The sequence below is a fragment of the Aulostomus chinensis genome, chromosome 3 (assembly GCF_037954235.1).
Source record: "Aulostomus chinensis isolate RoL2024-O1b breed Wild chromosome 3, RoL_Achi_v1.0, whole genome shotgun sequence".
NCBI lineage: Eukaryota > Metazoa > Chordata > Actinopteri > Syngnathiformes > Aulostomidae > Aulostomus > Aulostomus chinensis.
Window position 1 is genome coordinate 9,796,400 of NC_141322.1, and position 23,410 is coordinate 9,819,809.

General features: G+C 40.6%; 1 protein-coding gene across 4 annotated transcripts; it reads left to right on the plus strand.

Moving 5' to 3' along the window:
- The first annotated feature begins 4,998 nt into the window (after positions 1-4,998).
- LOC147267609 (6-phosphofructo-2-kinase/fructose-2,6-bisphosphatase 4) lies at positions 4,999-23,036 on the plus strand. Of its 4 annotated transcripts, none has more exons than XM_086198542.1 (14): positions 4,999-5,228; positions 13,066-13,182; positions 13,295-13,391; positions 13,948-14,014; positions 14,091-14,165; positions 14,255-14,311; positions 14,400-14,521; positions 15,613-15,820; positions 15,912-16,058; positions 16,137-16,241; positions 17,017-17,146; positions 17,725-17,787; positions 17,889-17,953; positions 21,538-23,036. In XM_086198542.1, exons 1-14 carry the CDS (start codon positions 5,174-5,176, stop codon positions 21,595-21,597), a joined length of 1,368 nt encoding a protein of 455 aa, XP_086054668.1. In that variant the 5' UTR covers positions 4,999-5,173; the 3' UTR covers positions 21,598-23,036. The 4 variants fall into 4 exon arrangements, with proteins under 4 accessions (XP_086054668.1, XP_086054667.1, XP_086054666.1 ...); XM_086198541.1 differs by lacking the exon at positions 21,538-23,036 and adding an exon at positions 19,399-19,717 and having other exon boundaries at positions 5,000-5,228; XM_086198540.1 differs by lacking the exon at positions 4,999-5,228 and adding an exon at positions 11,917-12,205 and having other exon boundaries at positions 21,538-23,031.
- Positions 23,037-23,410: the final 374 nt, after the last annotated feature.

Below are 23,410 nucleotides of genomic sequence, written 5' to 3' on the forward strand. Positions count from 1 at the left end.
GTGTGGAATGTAAAAGAGACTGTATGCGCAACCCAGTCTCACGTCAAAACGTGAAAAGGCTACGTTTGTCCACAGTGCAAAACGTATCAATTCTTCGATAAAGGCCTAAAAATTGTGAAATGTGTACCGTTTTTTTTCCCCTATTCTTTTCTATTGGAGCGCTGGTAGGTCATGTGACTCTTTCATGCTGGCCTGTCAAAACAAAAGACATGGCGGCCGCTCCTGTCATTTTCGGAGGAGAGTGCCTTATTCCACGAGAGTTTTGATTTAATAAAGCATTCTGATGACATTTCTAGCAAGAAATATGCATTTTATTTTCATAATCTTCGCTCAGTTCTTGTGTATAATTTTTGGTTTGTTCGTTATTACGATGAATCTTTCACCTCTCGGAGGAGAGTCGTTACAGTGTCACGTTTCTGCTGTTGCTATGGTGATTTCTAAGGACGCCATCACGGACGAGTGTCATTCCAAGATAGGTTTGATTTTTTAAAAAAAAAGCATTTTAAGGACATTTCTGGCGAGAAATATACATTTTATTTTCATAATATTCGCTCAGTTCTTGTGTATAATCTTTGATTTGTTCGTTATTACGATGAAACTTTCACCTCTCGGAAGAGAGTCGTTACAGTGTCACGTTTTCTGCAGTTGTTATGGTTCAAACCACTGAAACCTAAATGGCGTTTATGTTGTTGTATTTTGTCGTTACATTGGGTCGTTATCTGAGTTGATATTTGTGGGATTGTTGACTAATAAAAATAATATAAAACATATTGGCCCAGGAATTGCCATCAAAATATAAAATAGCTAGGCTTGTTTGTTGTTGTTTGTGTGATTGTTGACTACAGCTGTTCAATAAAAAGAATTCCACATATCTGCTTCGTGAAAGTCGGCCCCCCTTTCTTCTGTGAGAAAATCCGGAAGTTATCGCTCACTCCGAGGAAAAACAAACAAACATTTTTAATACTTCATCGTTTGATTAATAAGACAATCTACAAATTCATTTAATTTCTGGATGTTTATTATACCTACAAAGTACATTCGTAACCATTATAGATCTAACAATCAGCATTAAGAATATAAACAATGATTCAAACTAATGGGCGCGGTCTGCTGACGTCACATCCGTCACAGAGGCTAACTCATGCACTCAGATGTGGCCTTTTAGTTCCATCATTTCACGCTATATTCACAGATTTATTATTGAGTGAAACAAACCATACTGATGTCTGGGCTAATCAAGGATATAATTAAAGAAATCCAAACTATTTGGCAAGTTAAATTTATCCTAACTGTTCTTCATATATTGTGCTGGTAATGTCATGTAATTTCTTTTTAAATGTAATTTTTTCGTTCTGATATGTGTATTTTTATTGCTCCAACAAAGCTGTTCCTCTTCTGGGGTAAATCAATCATTCAGGCAATCAATAACTGAATGACATAATATAATGCCCCAGAGTAGCATGTGCTGTGAATTTCAGCCATCTTGGTGCTAAGGCCCTGCTTCCCTGGTTTCATTTGAGCTGAAGCCACCAAAAGTCACACCAATGATTGATGTCAGTGAGAGGACTGATTCTGACATTTTCAGCCATCTATCTCTGCCATGTTTGTTGCCAGAGATATAGTAGTAATGACAGTGCAACTGCTGCAGTCTTTGGGGCTTGTGTTTAGGGGCATTATACTATGAGTGTAAAGTTTGGTGTATGTTGCCCAAGTAGAAACACCAGAACCCACATTTGATCCTCAGAATCCACCGGATTTTCTCACAGAAGAACGGGGGGGGGGGGGGGCGACTTCCACGGAAGCGGATATATGGAATTCTTGGCGCACTTTCATATTATTTTTGTTGAACAGCTGTAGTCAACAATCACACAAACAACAACAAACAAGCCTAGCTATTTTACATTTTGATGGTAATTCCTGGGGCAATATGTTTTATATTATTTTTATTAGTCAACAATCACACAAATATATTATCAACTCAGATAACGACGCAATGTAACGACAAAATACAATAACATAAACGCCATTTAGGTTTCCGTGGTTTGAACCATAACAACTGCAGAAAACGTGACACCGTAAGGACTCTCCTCCGAGAGGTGAAAGATTCATCGTAATAACGAACAAATCAAAGATTATACACAAGAACTGAGCGAATATTATGGAAATAAAATGTACATTTCTGGCCAGAAATGTCCTTAAAATGCTTTTTTTTTTTTTTTTTAAATCAAACCTATCTTGGAAAGACGCTGGTCCGTGATGGCGTCCTTAGAAATCACCATAGCAACAGCAGAAACGTGACACTGTAACGACTCTCCTCCGAGAGGTGAAAGATTCATCGTAATAAGAACAAGAACTGAGCGAAGATTATGAAAATAAAATGTATATTTCTCGCTTGAAATGTCATCAGAATGCTTTTTAAAATCAAAACTCTCTTGGAATAAGGCACTTTCCTCCGAAAATGACAGGAGCGGCCGCCATGTTTTTGTTTGGAGAGGCCCGCATGAAAGAGTCACATGACCTACCAGCGCTCCAATAGAAATGAATAGGGAAAAAAAAAACGTACACATTACACTATTTTTAGGCCTTTATCGAAGAACTGATACTTTTGCACTGTGGACAAACGTAGCCTTTTCACGTTTTGACATGAGACTGGGTTGGTATGCAAGAAACCGAAATTAGTGCCGTCAGGCAATTCAAAACATTAATCTAATTAATTACAGGATTTGTAATTAATTAATCTAATTTATCATATTTTAATCTCATATCTGCTTAAGGTCCCCAAATAAAGAATTTGAATTCTAGGACATTACAAAATTGTAGTGCATGCCCAATCAAATGAATACAGTAAGAAGAGAAGATTTTAATTCCACATTTTTATTGGTGTTTGAATAAAACCTAAGTCAGGGCATGTTAAGGCTGAGTCTCAAACAGGCACTTTGACTAGCGATGCATGTGTGAAGTGATGCGCCACTGCCAAGTACGGGTCCTTCAGTGGGCCAAGTTTAAAATGCTGCTGTCTGGGTAAAATTCGCATTGAATCGGCACCCCAGTGTGCAATAATTTATCTTGCGTTAATTCTTATAAAGTGTTAATTTGCGGTGTAATGCAAGGTCAGAAAAATGGCTGTAGTCTGACAATTCAGCAAAGCTGCTGTTGTGGTTTTAAAATTAAACTGAATATATACTGACTGCTTTTGAAACACTCTGCTCTTATTTGTAGTATTTCAGCTCTATACAAATATTTAAAGTTGCCATATGGATTGTAAACACTTAGTGGCGGACAGAACAAGAAAGTCTTGGACCCCAAAATACTGGTCCTTGTTCCAAACGACTGAGTCCTCAAACAAAGCCAGAGGGTTCTGAGATGGGCCTGTCAGGTGTACCAGGGTAGTTTTTATTTTATACCTGTGACTACACAATATACCCGCTTCAGAAGCTCCAGGATTCCAGAGTACCCACTTAAATCTGTGCAAAGATTGCATCAATTCTCACATGAGTCCCTCTTATGAGATCTCACATGAGAAACTTTGGTTTCACTCAAAAATAATAATCAATCAATAATAATCAAAATAATAAACACTTCCCAGATATCATACTAATCACAAACTTTATTTGTATAGCTCCTTTCATACAAGAATTGTGGTTCAAAGTGCTTTGAAGAGAGAGATTAAAATACTTTGAGCATAATAAAAACATTAAGAATCACGGTAACAAAATCAGGTAAATAACAGTAAAAGTAAAAAGAAATAAAAAGATAATATATGATCAGTCAGAACAGTGTCTTAAGAATCATAGTAATGAAGAAAAATAATTAAAAGTGAAACAAAATTCATAGTTAAAAGTGCAGCAAGAACAATAATATACTTTATTTGCATAGCATTTTTCATACCAGAAAGGCAGTTCATTCATCATGACAGTATACTCCTGCAAACCGGAATACACTGGGGTGTGCCAATATGAATTGGACTTTCTCATTCAACTCAAAACTGCACACAAGGGTTGGACTATTGGACAAATTTATCGGTGATGGACTGCCATCCATTTCGGCTGTTTATCTGGACCCTCATATTTTAGTCTCATTTTTGACACTTTATTTTCATTATTTGATGGTCTGCCTCATCAAAAATTTACCAAAGAGGATAATTATTGTGTAAGAGCAATCTGTGTCCTCCAGCTGCATCTTTTGGCCTGTTAACATTCAAAATCCTGGCTTTAGAAGCATCAGATTTAGATGCAGATTCAGATTCATATCTGCCGAAAGCAATGACGGGTAATATTGTCCTGTGTCACTATTACATGTACTGGTTAGTTTTGTGAACTGCTCAGTTAACAATATTGAAAAGAATGAAGTTATTATCATCTAAATATTACACTTGTCTATACCTTTTTTTTTTTTTTACTATTTGAGAATCAAACTGGAGAATAATAAGAATTGTAATTAATGGACTGATTCAGAATATAAATACATTTTGCAGGATACCAACTCTTCTTTCATTTGGTTACACTTTACTACGTCATTCTTCAGAGAGGTATTTACTTCATTGTAAACCAAAGTGTTTTTTTTTAATCATAGTTCACAGTCGTTGTAACATCTGTATCTGAGAATAACAATTGCTCAAAACAACCAGCAGTCATACTTTTGCTATGCCATTCATAACCACCTGTATAAGATCAATTCAAGGTCAAACTGGGGTGAATTATTCAGGTGCTGCTGTAAAACTGGTCTTGCAAGACTGCTCCTGGAAAACTTCTTCCTGGTATGATATCCATGCCTCGCATTTGAACATTGTTTTGCAATTTTGTTTTGATCTTAAAGTCTCCTACCACTACTAGACAACAGAATAGCCTTGGAGAGATGTGTCGTTTAGCTGAGAAGCTGTATAATGCTTCTTGTGATGTAGCCTATATAATAAGCTAAATTTAACCATCACTGTCATGGGAACTGTGCAGCCCTGTCAGGACTATGTGGACATTTCCCAGCTGTCAGCGCGTGGGTGGGGTGTAGGAGGGGGCAGGTAGCTTGCTACCTCATTCCACCCAGTTTTGGAGAAAGCCTTCCTCAGCCCGAGGTCACACAAACACACACACTTGGAGGGTGTGTGCGCTGCAAACATCAGTGCAGGGCGCTCGGAAACACCATCCGACTCCGCGCTCCATCGGACACCCTGACGCCCATGATGAGAGGCTGCTCCGGCCGAGCCAAGCTCACTCAGAACCAGGATCGCGCGGGTAAGACGCAGACTCTATGTTGCATAGTGTGTGTTATTTTGACGAAGTGTTTCGGTGAGAAAGAGGCAGATCGAGCTGCCGCCTGAGACGTAAACAAGAGTGGACGTGCCGTCTGTGCGCTGGCGCTGTCACGGAGACCTTTCCCCTACATTACCACCGCCGCTGCGTTTTATAGTGCACGCTTGGACTTGGAGCGGAACCACTTGTATTGTAACACGGGGGAAGAAAAACCACGATTGTTGTATGATCTAAATGCGAAATTCAACAAATAGCTCTCAGTTGCATGTTTATTTATCATAAGGGGTGCTGCTGCGGTGTGCGGTGACTATATCATGTGTTTATGCTTACCGTGAGGCTCTGAAAGGCATAACATGTGTGTGTTAAAAACACTAAGTGGTGTTTCCGGAGCCAAACTGGTCTGTGGGACGCTCTCCAGCCGTGTGTGGTGATAACACATCACGGAGGACTCGTTCAGTGCAGCAGGCTAAAGGCTGCTAGCTGCAGTCAGGAAGAGGAGTCACCGATTTCCTGTTCACTCTACCAGATATGTTCTGTACCTTGTTCAGATGAGGGCATCTACTTGAATAGACATCACTCAATCACTGTGCCACAGATTGTCTGAGACAAGCTAAAAATGTATCATGTAGGTACAGGAGTTAGTGTGCCATTTATTTGTGGAAGTGATGAAGCTGACACATATTACCGTCGACATGCAGTTAGGGAATTTGTGAGAGCCATTTAATTAGATCAAATTTAGGTCAGAGGCCCTGTAGCTCTTAATGTCACCAGCACATCAGAGTATTAACACGTGAAGATGGACTTGATGAGGTTCACAATGCAATGTGCACTTGTAAATCCTGTCTTTGCAAAGTATGTACATTATTTTTTATGTTTAGTGTCAACTAATCTGTATGTTCATCGTTAAGGACATGGGTCGTCATTTATCTAACGAATGTATCGCAGGAAATACGAGTGCGTATGATAATTTCTACGCAAATCTCGGCATTTATCAGTATGGACGTGAGTGTAGGCTACCATCACATCCGGTCTCAAATCGTGTACGAACTTCTTCAACTTGTTTAAACTTTTACAATATCTTGACGTAGCGTTGCAGCACAGTAGACCGATAGGATTGTCATGAGACCACCAGAGAACGCGCAGCCACTTGTAGCTGTAAAAAACAGGTAATAAATATCAACATAGCTTGTGGCGATCGCAAGGTCATGAGGGCGGAGTCGTCTCCTCTCCGAGTAACTACACTGCTTTACATTAATAGTGTATGTTCAATACACGATAAACTGCAAAAGAGCAGGAGCGCGAGTTCGACAGAGCGCCGATACGCACACGGGTGACGCTGGAGCGCTGCACCAGTCTGCTGCAAGACAGCTAGAGAAAGTTTGACTTGCCCATGGGGTCCCACACAATATTGCACCTGGCAGGGTGTTAATGGATATTTTGATGTGCACAGTGGGGCTTCTGTGTTCTGTGTCCGCCACCTACTGTTGCATACAAGCCCAGACGAGCGCGCCTCGAACTATCTAATAATCATCTATTAATGTAATGTAAATTAATGAATCATCTAAGTATTAAAACGTCCGCTGGTGCTTTACAGACGACTCCAAACCTGTGGACCACATATCCATCCATCCATCCATTTTCTACCGTTTATCCATTAAGTGTGTGTGTGTGTGTGTGGGGGGGGGGGGGGGGGCTGCCCTCGGGCGAGAGGCGGAGTACACCCTTGACAGACCTCCAATCTATCTCGGGAGAAATACCCAGGGACAACCCACGCAGGCACAGGAAGAACATACAACCTCAACACAGAAAACCCCTGGGCTCGAACCGGGGCTTGGACCCCCAACCTTCTTTCTGTGAGGTGACAGTCCTGGTCGCCGCACTACTGTGCCGCCAAGTGGTCCGAATATCAGTGATTTCAATCAAAACCGCATGTTCAGACTTCCTTTTATTTCACTTTTCCGTCTGTCACTTAAAAATCGTTGGTTCAAGTAATAGGTGATGTGAAGGATTCAGTCTCCAGGTCAGATTAGTACCTCCCTTAATATGCTTCTTCATGTTGTAAAATCGAGGTACGAGGCTTCAAAATTAGGATAAATTGGGGCGTGGTTATTTAAAGGACGATTGTTTTAAGTCATCCTTACGCCGTGATCAGCAAGTTACAAGCTGTTGGATAAATCACACGTGAGTCGCACGACGATTGCTACGCACAGCCTTGGTCAGAAAACAACTGTAGGTTCTGTACTGAAACATTCTCAGCTGAAAAATGAAAAACTTTTTTTTTTTTCCGGTAACAACGACATTTTAGCTTCATACAACTAAAGGGGTGAATGATTGGTTTGAGTTGGATTGAGGCTCAGGCGCACACACAGGAGGAGAAAGAGTAATGCTGCCATCTCGTGGATACTATAAGCACAAGGCACACCATGCCAGTAAGCGTGGAAACAAAGAAATACTTTCTTCTTTAGCTCACAAACACACTGTAATTATCAGTATTAAGACTCTGAAGACACTGCCGAAAACTTAGGCTGTTCCGAAGGAAGGAAGGAACACATGTTGACTTTTTTCTTGACAGTTCGACTTTTTTCTCCAAGTGCGTGATGAAAAAATATACCTCCTCTTTTTTCCCTCTCATGTGGCCTTAATACTCGTCCATATTACTGGTTTGCTTCTGTGCCCTTATTTTTCATATTTGAAAATCATCTAGGCTATAGTAATTTTGAAAGGTTACCAAAAAAAAACAACCCAAAACCCTACATTTGTTGTAACGAAAAATCCTTATCCTTAGCCTTATCAGCAGATGGCAGCATCTCCTTCTTTTTGAGAGACAAAGAAAATGTGTGGACCTACATAAATAGATAAATATAAATAAATAATGTCAATACCCAATTCAGAAATTTTCTTTGAGCGATTATCCAAAGCATGCCAGTAACCAGGCTCTCCAAAATATGTGTGGGTTTGTGCTGATTTTATCAGTAAAACTTCCATATCAAGAGACCGCGCAAGCAGTCTTTTGACTGCACATATTTACACTTGTGACAAGTAGAACCAATAACAATGGGCAGCATTCATGAAATGTTCATGAAGTGCACACCTTTTGTATGTGCCAATCACCCAAGCCTCTATACAAGAGGCAAGAGAACATGACAGGAGCAAGGGGTTCAAATGGCCATCAGTATTTGCATGCTGGGTGTAAAGACAAAACTAAAGTTTGTGTGAGAAAGTCATTTGTGAAGAATGTTTCTAAGATGAAGCCCAGTGCCTCTGCTCTTACCTAGCAGTGGCTGTTATAACCTCGTGTCCCTGTGCCGCACAGCACTGTGGCAGACAGTGAAATCAAAGCAGCTGAAAAGTATTTAGCCTTTTTTATGTTTTATTGACACTTGTGCTTCTACAGTTACTGTACACTCGTAGTCTGTCCCAACATAACACACAGCAGGATCGCTTGCTTAGTTTTATGTCATCTTGTTTACAAAATGTTACAGTAACCCTGAATCTTGAGAGCACAAACACTGAAAAAATCTTTTTCATACCAAAAAAAAAAAAGAATCTCATGGATCATGATTTAGATTAATGATTTATGTTATTTATGTGAATGCTGATGAGATCAGCACTCATGATAACCTTGGCCTTCTCATTCTTGTCTTACTCTTCTACTCATGATTTCAACCCACTGCTGCTCTTGGCTTACCTGCTACCTCTGTAAAGGTGATAATAATACGGACTGACCACCTCTACGGGTGGCATGGCTCAGCGGTTGAGTGGCCGTCTAGCAACCAAAGGGTCACTGGATCGATCCTCTCTTCCTCCGGTGACCATGTTGAAGTGTCCTTGAGCAAGATACTGATTCCTTAATTGCTCCTGATGGCCCTGCGATGGACTGGTGACCCGTCCAGAGTGTACCCGCCTCTCACCTAATGTCAACCGGAATAGGGTCATGGCGACCGTTAATGGAAAAATAGTATAGAAAATTGATGGATGGATGGTCACCTCTAATATGAAGGTTAACACAGTACTGTCAAATCAGTGAACAAAACCCAGAGTCAAGTCTTGAGCCACTACAGCTAGCTAGATAAAGTCAAATACAATGCAGTTTTTCAGAAATCTTGAAAATGTGGTTTCTGAAAGGCTCAGCACACCTGCACATGTTCTGAAGAATTCTGTTGGATTAGATTTCTGCTCAAACAGATGGGAGGTCAACTTTTCTAAACCACACCAGTAGAAATGACAAAGGCACAGAAGGTTGTCCCACTTTAACAGATGCAGCAAGGGGGGGGGTTCAAAGTTACTGGCCGCCTCAATTTTTGTGTTTCTACAGCTGTTCTCGGAACAACTACTGCTAATGAATACATTATGTAGTATATATGGGGAGGAAAAAGCAAAACACTCTTGGTCAGAATACCTACCTTGAATACTAATGTGTGGCTAGAAAACAGCTGGCGTTTGGTTGAACAAGCTCTTTATTAGACATTGAAAACAGAATGTCTGTTACTTTGTTCAGTTTTTATTGTGTCTCACACTAGGTCAAGTTCGGTCAGAAAAATGCACCCCAAATTTTACGTTATGGGAAAAATGTAAAACAAACTAACATAGTATTAGCAACTAAGCCAGTAATTACATCCTACCTGTGTGCTGCTAAAAACTGAGTGTTGACTGATAGGTGGATAGCACCTCATATTTTCTTTTACATGTTCAAAACCTTTTTTTTTTTTAAACTTTGCATTCATCAATTTCATTTTCCATAACTTATAACAATCATAGATTATTTCCATTTCTGAAGAAACTCAATTCTTTTTATAACCCTAAACCCTAAAAATAAAAAAAAAATAGCTAAAGAAACAGAAAAAGACATTCAAATAGATAGAATGGCTTTTAGAATCTCTGTTCCAACTATATATATATCTGTTCAGACTATATATATAATCTAGTCATACACCAACATACTTACACATATACACATAGACACACACACACACACACACACACATATGTGCATGCATGTGTGTATGCACGACATGCATGCACTTGCTTCAGTTTTTAAACAAGATCCTTTACCTACCATTCCCCCCACTCTTCATGCCTATTAGTATGAGTACATTTTCCCTGTTGATGATCTTTAAGTCCCCTTTTCCATGTTGCACATGTCCTCTAAGCTTTCTAGCCACTTGCTTGTACTTGGTGGTCTTATTTTTTTCCAGTTTCTTGTTATTTGTTTAAAGCCATTATTCTCAGGGCCCAGAAAAGATATAGATGTTCCATTTCCAAATCTTTGGGTCTTACACCTAAGACCCAAAGTCCTAACATGTTGAAAACATGATCAGATTTTGATATAAAATAAATATGTGGAGATATATTGTTAACTTGGTAGACAATATGGGCAGAGATGTGAAAGAAATGCATTTTTCATTTCACCTCAACTTTGAGTTTTTGACCCCCTTTACACCTTACATTAAATGTGTCTATTTTATGATCAAATTGGAGTTGGATGGTGCTCGAACACATGAAAAATACTGGTGTAAATGCACATGAGACACAATGAAGACCAACTGTGATTTGTTCAACCAAATCCTATTCAGGGATGGTCAAAGATGGACTATGACCACATTCAACTGAGGTGTAAATATAAATGTATCTCCAATTCACATAAAACTTCTCTGTGGGTTGAAATACACCATCGAGGTGGCAGAAAGTACAGAAGGAAGAGGTGGAGGGGTTTCTTTCCTTGGGGGACGACGATGAAACAGCAGTGAATGACAGAGCATGCCCCTTTCCAGTGTTTTAATATTTCAAGAGCACATTTCCTACTGGAAAACTAATGTTGTGGCTCTGCAGTGACCTTAAACGACAGACACACCTCCCAAATGCAGTTAAAGGTGGTGGTGTTTTTAATTTACGATCTATTTGACCTTTGTGACCCCTCCATGGTACCCAGGGATACTCCTCAATTGCTTTTCTCTGCTGCAAGTGCTGGAAGACAACCAGATGCTTTACTGTGGTGAAACCAGCTGTAAGGTCTCTGTATCAAGAAAATGCATTTGTTTTATTAACTTTTCCCCCTATTTGTTAAATGCATCATGAACTCCGGCTATGATTAAAGAAACGGATGTGCCTCCAATTAAAGAGGTATCAATTGATCGAATGATGTGTTCTGTTTGAGGTGTCGCTCAAGTCATGAGCCGTTTTCTCCAGCTGTACAGAGATTTTAGTTTATTTTATCCTTAAATTTGCTTTCACATATTTGGTCTACCAGTACATTTCCAGCTAGGACCATCAAGGACCAAAAGTGAAATTTTGCATCACACTTACACTACTAAGTATTTAGAAGCTATTTATATCTAGCAGGTGAAGACAAGGATGGCAAAGAGGGCAAAGGAATAATACTGAACCAAATTTTTTACAGGTGACAAATATATGCTTATTGTGTCCTGGTTAGTCCAGGTAGTGTTGCCTACCATGGTATTACAAAATGTCATTTTAAAAAATTCACAATGCATTACCCCAGCATTTATTCATAAATATGTTCTGTTTGAAGTAAAAATTCAACAGTCTCTGTTTTACGTACGTAATTAGCTTACATTTGTGCCTGAGAACAGCACAGGTCATTTACGGTTTAGCAGCAGAAATACTGTTGCGTGCGTACGCGGATCTTTACGGCCGACCATTGGTTCCTAATGTGGCGAGACCCGAGCACGTGACGGCGTCACACAGAGAGGGGAGCACACCGGTCTGTCTCTCTTACATCGCCGTCAGAACAGCAAAGCTGATGAAACACCGGTCACCTTCAGAACAGCATCACGGGAAAAAGCCCCGTGTTCCCGCCGCCGAGGCTGCGTCCACCTCACCCCGAGACGGGATGGACAAGACACCGTCGAATCCGCGGGAACTAACCCAAAACCCTCTGAAGAAAATCTGGATGCCGTATAAAAATGGCCTTCCCGAGAAACACATTTCTCAAAGAAAGGGTATGTATGGCGGCCGTTGACATACGGTTGGTATCTCTGGTGATAATATCCGTCACCCCCCCCCCCCCCCCCTTTCAGAGGTTTGTTGTTTACGAGCACGCAACCAGAGTTTGTGCTGTAACTGTGCTGTTATCTGTCTTGGTGTGGAATTGATCGCCGGGCTCCAGTTCAATGAGTTCAGACGTCTGCTGCTGCTGCTGCTGCTGCTGCTGCTGCAGTTGCAGTCAACCTCCTTTTCATTCATGATGGTCACCGCACCCAGGAGAGAGTGCTGGTGCCGGGGGTGCCCGAGTCATTTTTATGGCGTGCCAAGTGAGGCACCAATCGTTGGTAAACAGCGATTGTGTCTCTGCAGTCATGTGTGTGATTTACGCTGCAGCATTGTATGTGCGTTCTCATGGTCTCTACTGTGAATGTATGAGCACTGTCGAATCAGTCAATAGACTTGAAAATGTTAGGAGGTTGTCTGGAGTCGTTAGAACCGGGACATGATCATTAGGAAAGTGCACAAATGAGACTCAGCATGCCCTCTCTCCCAGTCATCTGTACAAACACTGAGGCAGAGTTTGGAAATTGTCTGCCAGCTCTCTTCACAAGGCTTTTATTGTGAATTGTTTCACTAATACTTGGACCAGATCCTTGTCATCATGTCCCTTGCTCCTGCTGGCAACATTCCCAGGCTGGTAGGAATTATGTAAAATGCAAGATAGTGTTAGAAGATAGATAGTGTTGGAAGTAGATTTTGAAGGCTTGCAACATAAACCTGTATTTAGAATCGTTAATTTGAGGTCTACTTGCTTGTTAGATCTTGCAGTATGATCAGCCTGTGACTGACCCCACCTCTCCCTCTGTCATTGCAGTATGTATGACCAATTGTCCCACCCTGATTGTGACGGTGGGCCTTCCTGCCAGAGGGAAGACCTACATCTCCAAGAAACTGACTCGCTATCTCAACTGGATTGGAGTGCCCACAAGAGGTATGTCTGACCAGGACAATGCAATCATAGTGACTTTAATTTATTTTGGACGTATACTGCAAGTTTCAAGCTGAAAAGTTTTGAAGTGTTCCTTCTTCTGTTTGTTCTATAGAGTTCAATGTTGGGCAGTATAGAAGAGAGTTTGTGAAGATCTACAAATCCTTTGAGTTCTTCCGTCCTGATAATGAAGAGGGGTTAAAAATTAGACGGTAAGTGTGGCTGCCACCATCCTACCCCCACAAAGGAACCAGCTTTTTGGGAAATTCACCTACTAGCCATTAAGAGCCATTAAGAAGATACCCTCCTCTCCTGTGTGATGCATTAGGGAGCTGAGACCCACAGACACCTGCTGACTGCTAGTTAACTTAGCACTATGAGTGGTAGTGGATGGGAAGTCATGGCAAACCTCCATCACAAATCATAAAATGAGTTACAGTTCACACTCTTGGTTTATCAAGAAGAAATCATCCACATCCTCTTCTTCAAAGTTGACCATAATTAGTTGCACCTCCTTTTAGTTATCAACAAACATTGTGCATTTTTTGATTTCATCAAAGACTTCTTGCCATCATCTGCACCAAGAATCAAGGGTGCCAGAGCTTTGAAATAGGCATTTACTTTGGATTAGTATCTATCTTCTTTTCTGGCTCTGTAGAGGATGGTAAATAAGTGTATTTCCCCAAATTCTGATGTACCGGTACATCAAATTTAATTAACCACCACTTATGTGAAATTTCTGACCAAAATCATGTATTATCATTACAGGCAGTGTGCTTCAGCAGCTTTGAACGATGTGCGACTGTACCTCACAGAAGAAGGAGGCCAAGTGGCAGTAGGTCAAATATCTCCATATTTGGATCTGTTTATATTGTTGCAAAAGCATTTATGTTCTTACTTGTGGTCTGCAGGTTTTTGATGCGACAAACACCACCAGGGAAAGGAGGGAAACCATCATCCAGTTTGCAGAACAGAATGGCTTTAAGGTAACTCACTTATGAGGTGAGGTCATCATTCAGGGAGGGGATGCTGCTGTAGTCGGTGGCCGGAGTAAACATGACTGGTCTTTCCTCAGGTGTTCTTTGTAGAGTCTGTGTGTGAAGACCCAGACGTCATACAGGAGAACATTGTGGTGAGTGGAAGCTTTTTTTTTTTTTTGAACATCAGGACACAGTCAGTTTTGTCCAGCTTGTCCTCAGTGTGTTGTTGTGTCTATGCAGCAAGTGAAGCTGGGCAGCCCAGACTATACCAACTGTAACACCGAGGAGGCTGTGGAGGATTTCATGAAGAGGATAAAGTGTTATGAGAACTCCTATGAGACGCTTGATGAAGTTCTGGACAGGTGAGGTGGCACTGAGAAATTCATTCATTCATCGTCTTCCGCTTATTCCTTTCTATTCAGGGTCACGGGGGGCTGGAGCCTATCCCAGCGGCTACGGGCAAGAGGCGGGGTACACCCTGGACAGGTCGCCAGTCCATCGCAGGGCCAACATACAGAGACTAACACTCACATTCATACCTACTGTCAATTTAGAGAACCCAATTAGCCTAGCCTAGCCCCTTAGTACCCGGAGAGAACCCACGCAGGCACAGGGAGAACATGCAAACTCCACACCGAAAGATCCCATGCCCAAGCTGGGACTCGGACCTGGAACCTTCTTGCTGTGAGGCCACAGTGCTAACCACTGCACCACCGTGCAGCCCCGCACTGAGAAATAATAACTGTTAATATTTAATAGGCTGTTAACCTGAAAATCTGTGTTTTCACTGAATTAATAATTCTGTTTATCTATAACAGGAAATGCTGAATCATAGTTTAATTTATCTGAATATTATAATAATACGGAGTGCCATGGCTCAGAGGTAGAGTGGCCGTCTAGCAACCGAAGGGTTGCTGGTTTGATCCCCCGGTGACCATGTTTAAGTATTATTGAGCAAGACACAACCATTAATTGCTCCTGATGGCCCTGCGACGGACTGGCAACAGGGTCCGCGGTGTACCCGTCTCTCACCCAATGCCCGCTGGAATAAGCCCCAGCCCCCTGCGACCCTTAATGGATGAACAGTATAGACAATGGATGGATGGATTATCATGTTACCAGCATGATAAACAGTAGATTGGCTGTTTTGGAATTTGGTTATGCCTGATTATGTTTTCTAAATTGGACAAATTTCTTCAGAGTATTTTGACCTAAATACTGTGGGATAGTCCCTGTGTGTTCATTTACTTTTAAATAAAGTGAGGGTTAAACATTTGCATTTTATAGTTTGTCAGAACAATGCTGATAAACTAGACACATTGTAACAGTCTTTTCACATTTGGCAAATGTATAAATTGTGCCATCAGTTTTTACAAGTGTTGATGTATATTTTTGTAAGAAGGAACTGTGAAGACTATTGAGCAAGATTGACGTCTCCATGGTGTCATTTTAGGGAACTCTCCTACATTAAAATCATGGATGTGGGTCAACGCTATATGGTGAACAGGGTGTTGGACCACATCCAGAGCCGGATTGTCTATTACCTCATGAACATCCATATCACACCGCGTTCTATCTACCTGTGCCGTCACGGAGAGAGTGAGCTCAATGTCAAGGGGCGAATCGGAGGAGACTCCGGCCTCACGCCTCGAGGCAAAGAGGTATCAACTTTGGTTTCTGGCATGAATATGGAGTTTCATGGCTGCTTCATCCACCCGTGTGTGCGTTTCTTCTCCGCCCCCGTGTGTGCAGTTTGCCAAGAAACTGAGCCAGTTCATCCAGGCGCAGGGCATCAGTGACCTGAAGGTGTGGACCAGTCAAATGAAGAGAACCATCCAGACAGCTGAAGCTCTCAGCGTGCCCTATGAACAGTGGAAGGTCCTGAACGAGATTGACGCTGTAAGTGTCTCACTGTTGAGGACAAATTACTTGTATTTGTTGAAAAGTGAGGTTAACCAGTGTGTGATGACATTTTAGGGCGTGTGTGAGGAAATGATGTATGAGGAGATTCAGGCTCACTATCCTCTAGAGTTTGCCCTGAGGGACCAGGACAAATATCGCTACCGTTACCCAAAAGGAGAGGTCAGTGGCTTCAATGTCTTATTATGTAATCTTGTGCTTGTGAACAGTGTGTCTTTGTTGGAAATGTGGAATTTCCCAATGCAGTTAGTCCGCTGTGAAAATAATCCCCCCCCCCCACACACACACACATTAATCCGTATCCAGATGGCCACAGTCCACATATACCCGAGCTGCCTCTCAGATGGATTTGGCTTAACACCAGACTTCAGTGAAGAAAGATATTTGTGTGTGTGTGTGTGTGTGTGCGCGCGCTCACTGTGTCCCCACTTGCCTGCTGTCTGTCCTCACCTTTGATCCATCCCATTACCCCTCTATTAGTGTCCCACATGAGGATAGATGTGGACGTTAATGAGCGGCTCAGGCAGCAAAATAGAGTTTTTGTCTGTTTGCTTGCAATTGGTTATTGTAGTCTGGGCTATGTTTACATCCCTCTTAGTACTTTTTGCTCTTTCCTGATGATAATCAGTGAAAAAGAACCACAGCTAGCTGTGGGGGCTAGAGCCTATTCCAGCTGACATTGGGCGAGAGGCTGGGTACATTATGGATGGGTTGCCAGTCCATTGCAGGGCCATCAGGAGCGATTAGGGGTTCAGTATCTTGCTCAAGGACACTTTGACATGGCCACCAGGGGAAGTGAGGATCGAACCAGCGACCCTTTGGTTGCTGGACAGCCACTCAACCTCTGAGCCATGCCGCCCCTCTACACTGATTAAAGAGGTACTGTAGTACATTCCAGTGATGTGATTGATGTCTGGTCTTGTCTCCTCTGACTCAGTCCTATGAGGACCTGGTCCAGCGGTTGGAGCCAGTCATCATGGAACTGGAGAGGCAAGAGAATGTGTTGGTCATCTGTCACCAGGCCGTCATGCGCTGCTTGTTGGCCTACTTTCTTGACAAGACAGCAGGTGGGCCTGAGTACAAAGTCTGTCCAGTCATCATCTTCTGCAGCTGCTGCAACTATGTAGAGAATTGTATTTCTCCCGGTTTACCTGCCACACAGTCGAAGCTGAAAAAAAATTGAGTGAATTGCAGGAGCTGGAGATTGTTTCCTCCCAAGTCATACAGGTGAATTTTGCTTGAATAAAGAATGTGTGCTCTGTTCCTAGCGAGATCCTGAATTAATTGTGATAGGATGCAAAGCTGTGACATACTTTCATCATACCCTGATTGAGACACGTGGTTCCCTCCTGGCGAACTGAAATGATTCCTGTTTTGAGCACCATGTCACTGGGAAACCCTTTTGGATTACTTAGAGTCAAACAGCATCATCTTTAATTATTTTTCAAAAAACAATAGCATTAACTGCATTCCAAGATGGTGTCTAAGATGTCAGTTTCTGGATTTAAAAAAAAAAAAAAAAAAAGCCCCCACAACAAAATGATTTGCTCCGGGGGATAAACGGTTACATGTGTAGAGGGCATTTGTGTTTTGTTTTTTGTAGTTTTGTGAATAGTTGGTTTGTGTGTGTTTTGTGTCCACACAGAGGAGCTGCCCTACCTGAAGTGTCCGCTGCACACTGTGCTGAAGCTAACACCAGTAGCCTATGGTAGGTTTGAACTCCTGTTAGCTTATAATACACGCTCCAAATCAATTTGATAGCAGTCCTCTGCAGCTTGATTTAAGCTAATCATGTGTGTGTATCATCAGGCTGTAAGGTGGAGTCCATCTGCCTCAATGTGGAAGCAGTCAACACACACAGAGAAAGACCAGAAGTGAGTATGAGTACAGACAGGTTGGTCCAGCAGGCTTAGATGCTGTATCACTGCAGCATTTAAGCACTTCACTGTCTCTGTTTGTGATGGCCATGTCTCCTAATCTCCTATAGATAGATAGATAGATAGATAGATAGAGATATAATGTACTTTCAGTTGATTCATGGCTTTTACAGCACTAACAAATCCAAGTAAACTGCATTGAGTCAATGAAACAAAAACTTCATCATCTCAGTTTGATGAGTTAAGTGTGTCTACAGTAGATATAGTTTGGAATGAGGATCATTAAATCATCATTACCGCTTGTCCACCCTTTTCTCTCCATTATTTTTAAGAGGAAACAATGCAAATTAAGAACCGAATAAACATTACTTGCTGTGCAGTGATGATCTTTAATCCTTCCTCATCACATGCTCATCATTGGCCATTACCTTAAAGGGATAGTTCATCCAAAAGTGAAAATGAAAATGTACCCTCATGCTGAGTGGTCAAGTAGAGATTTTCACTCCACAAAACACTGCTGGAGTTTCACAGGAAAAGGAGTTGTAGTGATCTCCCGAACAACTGTCCGGATGGTGACCAATTTTTAAACAATGAAAAATATTTAAAAGCGATAAATGGCTCCCTACTGCTCATGCAAAGTAATCCAGCTGTCATGAGAACCTCAGTTTGCCAAGTTTTGAAAAACATCACTGACATGATTGAGAGCTCCAGTGAACGATGAGGCTAAAAAAATACGGCATCACCAGACCTTCTATCAGCATGAGGGTGAGAAGTTAATAAGAGGGCAAGGGAATGTTGGAATGAACTGGCCTGTATTTGATGCACTTTCATCTGAGGTTTAGAAGGATTATGTGTGTTTTACACGCACACTCTCACAGTAGTAAATCTAGTGACGAATAACACCTACTTCTTCGTGCTGCAGTCTCCAAGTGTTTGTGTATATGTGACTGAACTGCTGTGTAGAGCTATAAAATAAACCCATCAAAAGAAAATAAGTTTCCAACTATTTTGATAGCTGATTAATCATTTCAGAGCTTTTTGTTCTTTTTTCCCCAAACATAAACGTGAAAGATTCACTGCTTTCAGAACAGAATTGCTGCTTTTTGTTTTTTATAACCAAAAATTAAGTCTCTCAGCATTTTTGACTGTTGGATTGACAAAAGAAGCAATTCAAACAAGGCAGTCGTAGTTTCAAGCAATTTCAAGGAGCATTTTTCAAACATGTTGAAGTTTTATTGACTTAACAATGTGAAAACAAAGGGGGGCATTGACATGCCTTGTCTTTTGGGTCAAGAACTCAGAAAACAGATGAGCGTCATTACTCTAGACTTCTGAATTTCTCCCCTTTTTATATCAGGTTCTGGTAGCATCACTAGATTTCCCACCTGTTTTGATTCCTTCCCCTTTGTGTGTGTGTTTTTTTGTTTTTTTTAATTGAACAGAACGTAGAGGTGTCGCGGATGTCAGAGGAGGCTTTGCTCACAGTGCCAGCTCACCAATGAGGCAGTACCCCTCACACCATCACCCTATACTGCCCCCCTCCCCCCACCAAACTCGGCACCGCCTGACCTTTCTGACTGAATAACTTCTCACTGTCTTCTCCTCTTCTTCCGCTCACATTTAAGATCAGATGATTTTGGTAGTTAACTGGAATCCAGTTGATTTTTCATTATGAACTTCCCATTTTTGGAGAAGGAAAAGCCTTTAAGGTTTTCTGAACTGATGCTGTACTCCCAAATGTGAATGAAGGAAACTTCAGCACCTTGTTTGTTCAAGTTTTTATGTGAAGTTTGTTTTCCAACCCATAGTATCGGAACTGTTCCAGTGTTTGTTTGCAGGGATGATGAAAGTCTAAGTTTTGCTGTATTGCACAAGTTGTGCATTTAGTACACTGAATACATACATTTAAACACTTAAACTGACACACAAAAATAATACAAGACCTATCAAAGCACAGCTTGTTTCTGGTTGTAGGATGTCTGCCACACATTTTATTACACTAAGAACAAATCACATAGAAGTCAAGAAAGAACACTTTTTTCAGTGTGAAGGTTATATTTATATCACAGATTAAAATAAAGATATTTGTGTTTTCACTGCTTATAAATAAACTCCACTCATCAAGTGCTGCTGCTTCTCGTGTATTCTCACCCTACTGTCACTTTAAGGATCTCTGGTCCTTGGTTGGACATTGACGGTTCCCCTAGGAATACAATCCACAGAGAAAAGGGAAAGGACGTGTGTGTGTGGGGGGGGGTGGGGGGGGTTACATAATTATATATTTACAATGAACCATGTTAATGTATGCTACTAGAATTATAAAATCAGTTGCTTTTACAGACCAATAGATGGCAGTGATGTACCACTTTACTTGCACTGTAACTTATTATTTAAAGAAGAATTTTACTGAAAATTAAGTAGAATAGATATCCATTTGGCCACTCCAGGTGCCCCACAAAGTTTGATTTTGCTATTGACTTTTTGTTTTCTTTTACATGGAGTATTTCAACCCTAACCCCCAATATAGCACTGCCAGATAGGGATTTTATTTTATTCCATTTTGACTCATTTTTATCACAAGCTGAAAAAATAATATTGTGGAGGTTCATGATATATTAAAATGTATTCAGTAATTGGACTTATTTTCAGTAATTGGGTTTCAAGTAATACGCATCTTTGGGGTTTTTTGAATGTGGTTCTTTCAGAAAATCAATTTGAGCTGATGCCTAGGACAAGCCCAGAACTCCCCTCAACTAGTAAATAAATAAAATAAAAAATAATAAAAAAAATATATATATATAATTAAATATAAAATTAAATATAAAACTCTTGTTCCAACCCTGCTCTTTCCCTATTCCTTACATACCAGTATAGAGAATATGACAAGCAGGCATGACTTCCTAATGTGATGTAGTTTACCTTCAAAAAAACTGCAGTCCTGCAATTGATAACACTTTTTGGCTATATTGGGATGTGAATGATATTTCAATGACTTGTGCATCCAGTAGGAGATACAAGAGAGGCCTGCTACTTCCTTCCTCCTCGTCTACAGATCAGACGTTCAGAGCCTGCTTTACTCAGACATTTACACATTCTTTCATTCATTCATATGCAGAGGCTCCATCAGGGCGTCTCTATTCATCAGTCTGAACAAGACGCTCAGTGTGTCACATGTTACTTTCTGCCAAGAATCAGAGTGATGCAAAGCTGCGATGTTTCAGCCATTAAAACTGGTACTTTGTTTTAAAAACTTGGAATTAAATTTGCTTTGCTATTTGCTATATTTATGGAAGTCCTCTGCTTTTATTTATTAACATCAGCAGATAAACCTCACTATTATTACACTGGGGGATATGTCAAAGTAACACTGTTGAACAGGTAGATTATTTTATAATTATGCTCTGTGGTTTCAAAGAACCATAATCTGAAGTACGTCAAAACAAAACGTAACTTCATTATTCAAACTTAAAATGACACATTCCGTGTGCAGGGGCTGAGTAATGTGGCATACCAACCATTTCTCTGTTATGACATCACAATATGATAATGTGCATCCAAACATGTTTGATTCCTCTTTCCAGAATGTGACCATCCACCGTACAACTCAAGATGCCCTGCAGACCGTCCCCCCCCACCTCTGACAGACCACTGTCCCCCAGCCTGGCTGGAGTCTGACTTCCTTCTCTCTCATGATGGACTCTCTCCTTGTTTCCCCTTTTGCAATCTGCAAAACCTGTCCATGCTGGTGACTGTCAGGGTCAAGTGCCTCCTCCTCTGCCATGCACACACACACACACTCACACACACCTTGCTCTGTAAGTCTTGGGTCTGATTTGAAGGAGATCAACCTCAACACCTGATCTGTGGTCAGTCTTCAGTGTTCTCACGTGAAAGTTGCACATTGTGGTTCTCACATAGCTGGTTCAGATCACTTTCAATCTTGCACAGATTTTACACATTTGGGTGTAACACACAGTAGATTCCTCTTGTATACTTCCAATGTGTTTATGTTGTCCAGCAGTAAAAGTGACACTAAAAGATACTTTAATATATTTTTAATTATCATCCATGTGGTTTTAAACCAATAATCCTGTGACTTTCTGCTACATGTTTGGTACGTCGCTGTTTGGTGCAATCATTGTTAAGGGAACGTGTTTTCAGTAATTTGTGCAATGTGAAGGTTATAACCTAAACGGAAAACTACTATGAACCTATTTGTCTTGACTCACTGGTGATTAACTGGATCAATATTTGGTTATTCAAACCTGTAATGCTTCTGTATTATGCATTATGTGAGATATACATTATCTTACTTTAAACAAACACCATTGAATTCAAACGCTGATTCTACACTTTGATGAAATTGAAGTATTACTTTTGTGAAGAACATATCTGCATAGATGTGGCAGTTGAAATTAAGGAATTTGCAATTTCAACTTGAAGCAGTTGATTTCAAAATTTATGTCACCAATTAACTGAAACATAATAAAAATGTGTTATTTTTATACCCCAACCTGTCATCATTTAAACCTTACATTTTCTCTGTATATATCATGGTTGAGATGCTGCATTTGATAACTTTTTCATCAGGACTCCTTGATTAATCAATAGTGTTTGTCTTTTAGTGGATTATGTATGATTTTGAAGCTGATTTTCACTAAATTTGGTGAAGAGGAGTACCAAGGAAGATTTTATTTTTTTAAATTTTGGGGCTTACCAATAAATATAGCTTTTTATTTTTAAAGGGGGTTTGGCTGAGGTTGCCCTAGAAGAGGTCAGCACTCTCTGATTGCCCTCGAATCTAAATAATGAGATAACTGAATGATGCCCTTGTTCAGTCACATTTCTGCTGTCTGACCAACTGTCCCAAACAGATATTCAGAGAAAAACATGAGAAATGCTAGACTTTCTCCAATTTATGGTTTAAAAATATGTATAACATACCTAATTATATAGCACAACTCTTAATTTCACAGTTCATCATCTGCTGCTGAGATTAAACACTGACCTAACTGTTTTTTGCATATGAAAGTAGCTTTCCATGATCATGCCTTGGAAATTAAACTTGAGTGATGAATTAGCTGGCAGGACCGATTAATGTGATGTATTTTACCTTCATTAAAAACGCTTGGATATATTGTAGTTCAACAATATTTCATGACTTGGAAAACCCTTAAGAGATGGAGAGGCCTGCGACTTCCTTCCTCCACATCTAGGGATCAGATTTTCAGAATCCTTTCTGCCTCTGTCAGACATTTACACATTTATTTATTCATATGCATTATTATTTATTAATCCCCCTTCCAGCTCATTAGTCCTGATGCTTGAGTTAAATAAATTATTGTTTACTTTTTATTTTCTCTTGCAGTAATTCAAGTGAGGAATTACATGTATCAATCCAGAGCAAGTAAGTAAGATTAAACAGCATCAAACCATTCCTCAAAGTGCTGTTTT

What these genes read in the sequence shown, in the direction of transcription:
- LOC147267609 (XM_086198540.1), top strand. Translation starts at nt 12,007, where the DNA reads ATGAAACACCGGTCACCTTCAGAACAGCATCACGGGAAAAAGCCCCGT. An exon ending in TCATACAGGAGAACATTGTG is followed by an intron (nt 14,312 to 14,399) that starts GTGAGTGGAAGC and finishes GTGTCTATGCAG; the next exon opens with CAAGTGAAGCTGGGCAGCCC. An exon ending in ACCGTTACCCAAAAGGAGAG is followed by an intron (nt 16,242 to 17,016) that starts GTCAGTGGCTTC and finishes CCTCTGACTCAG; the next exon opens with TCCTATGAGGACCTGGTCCA.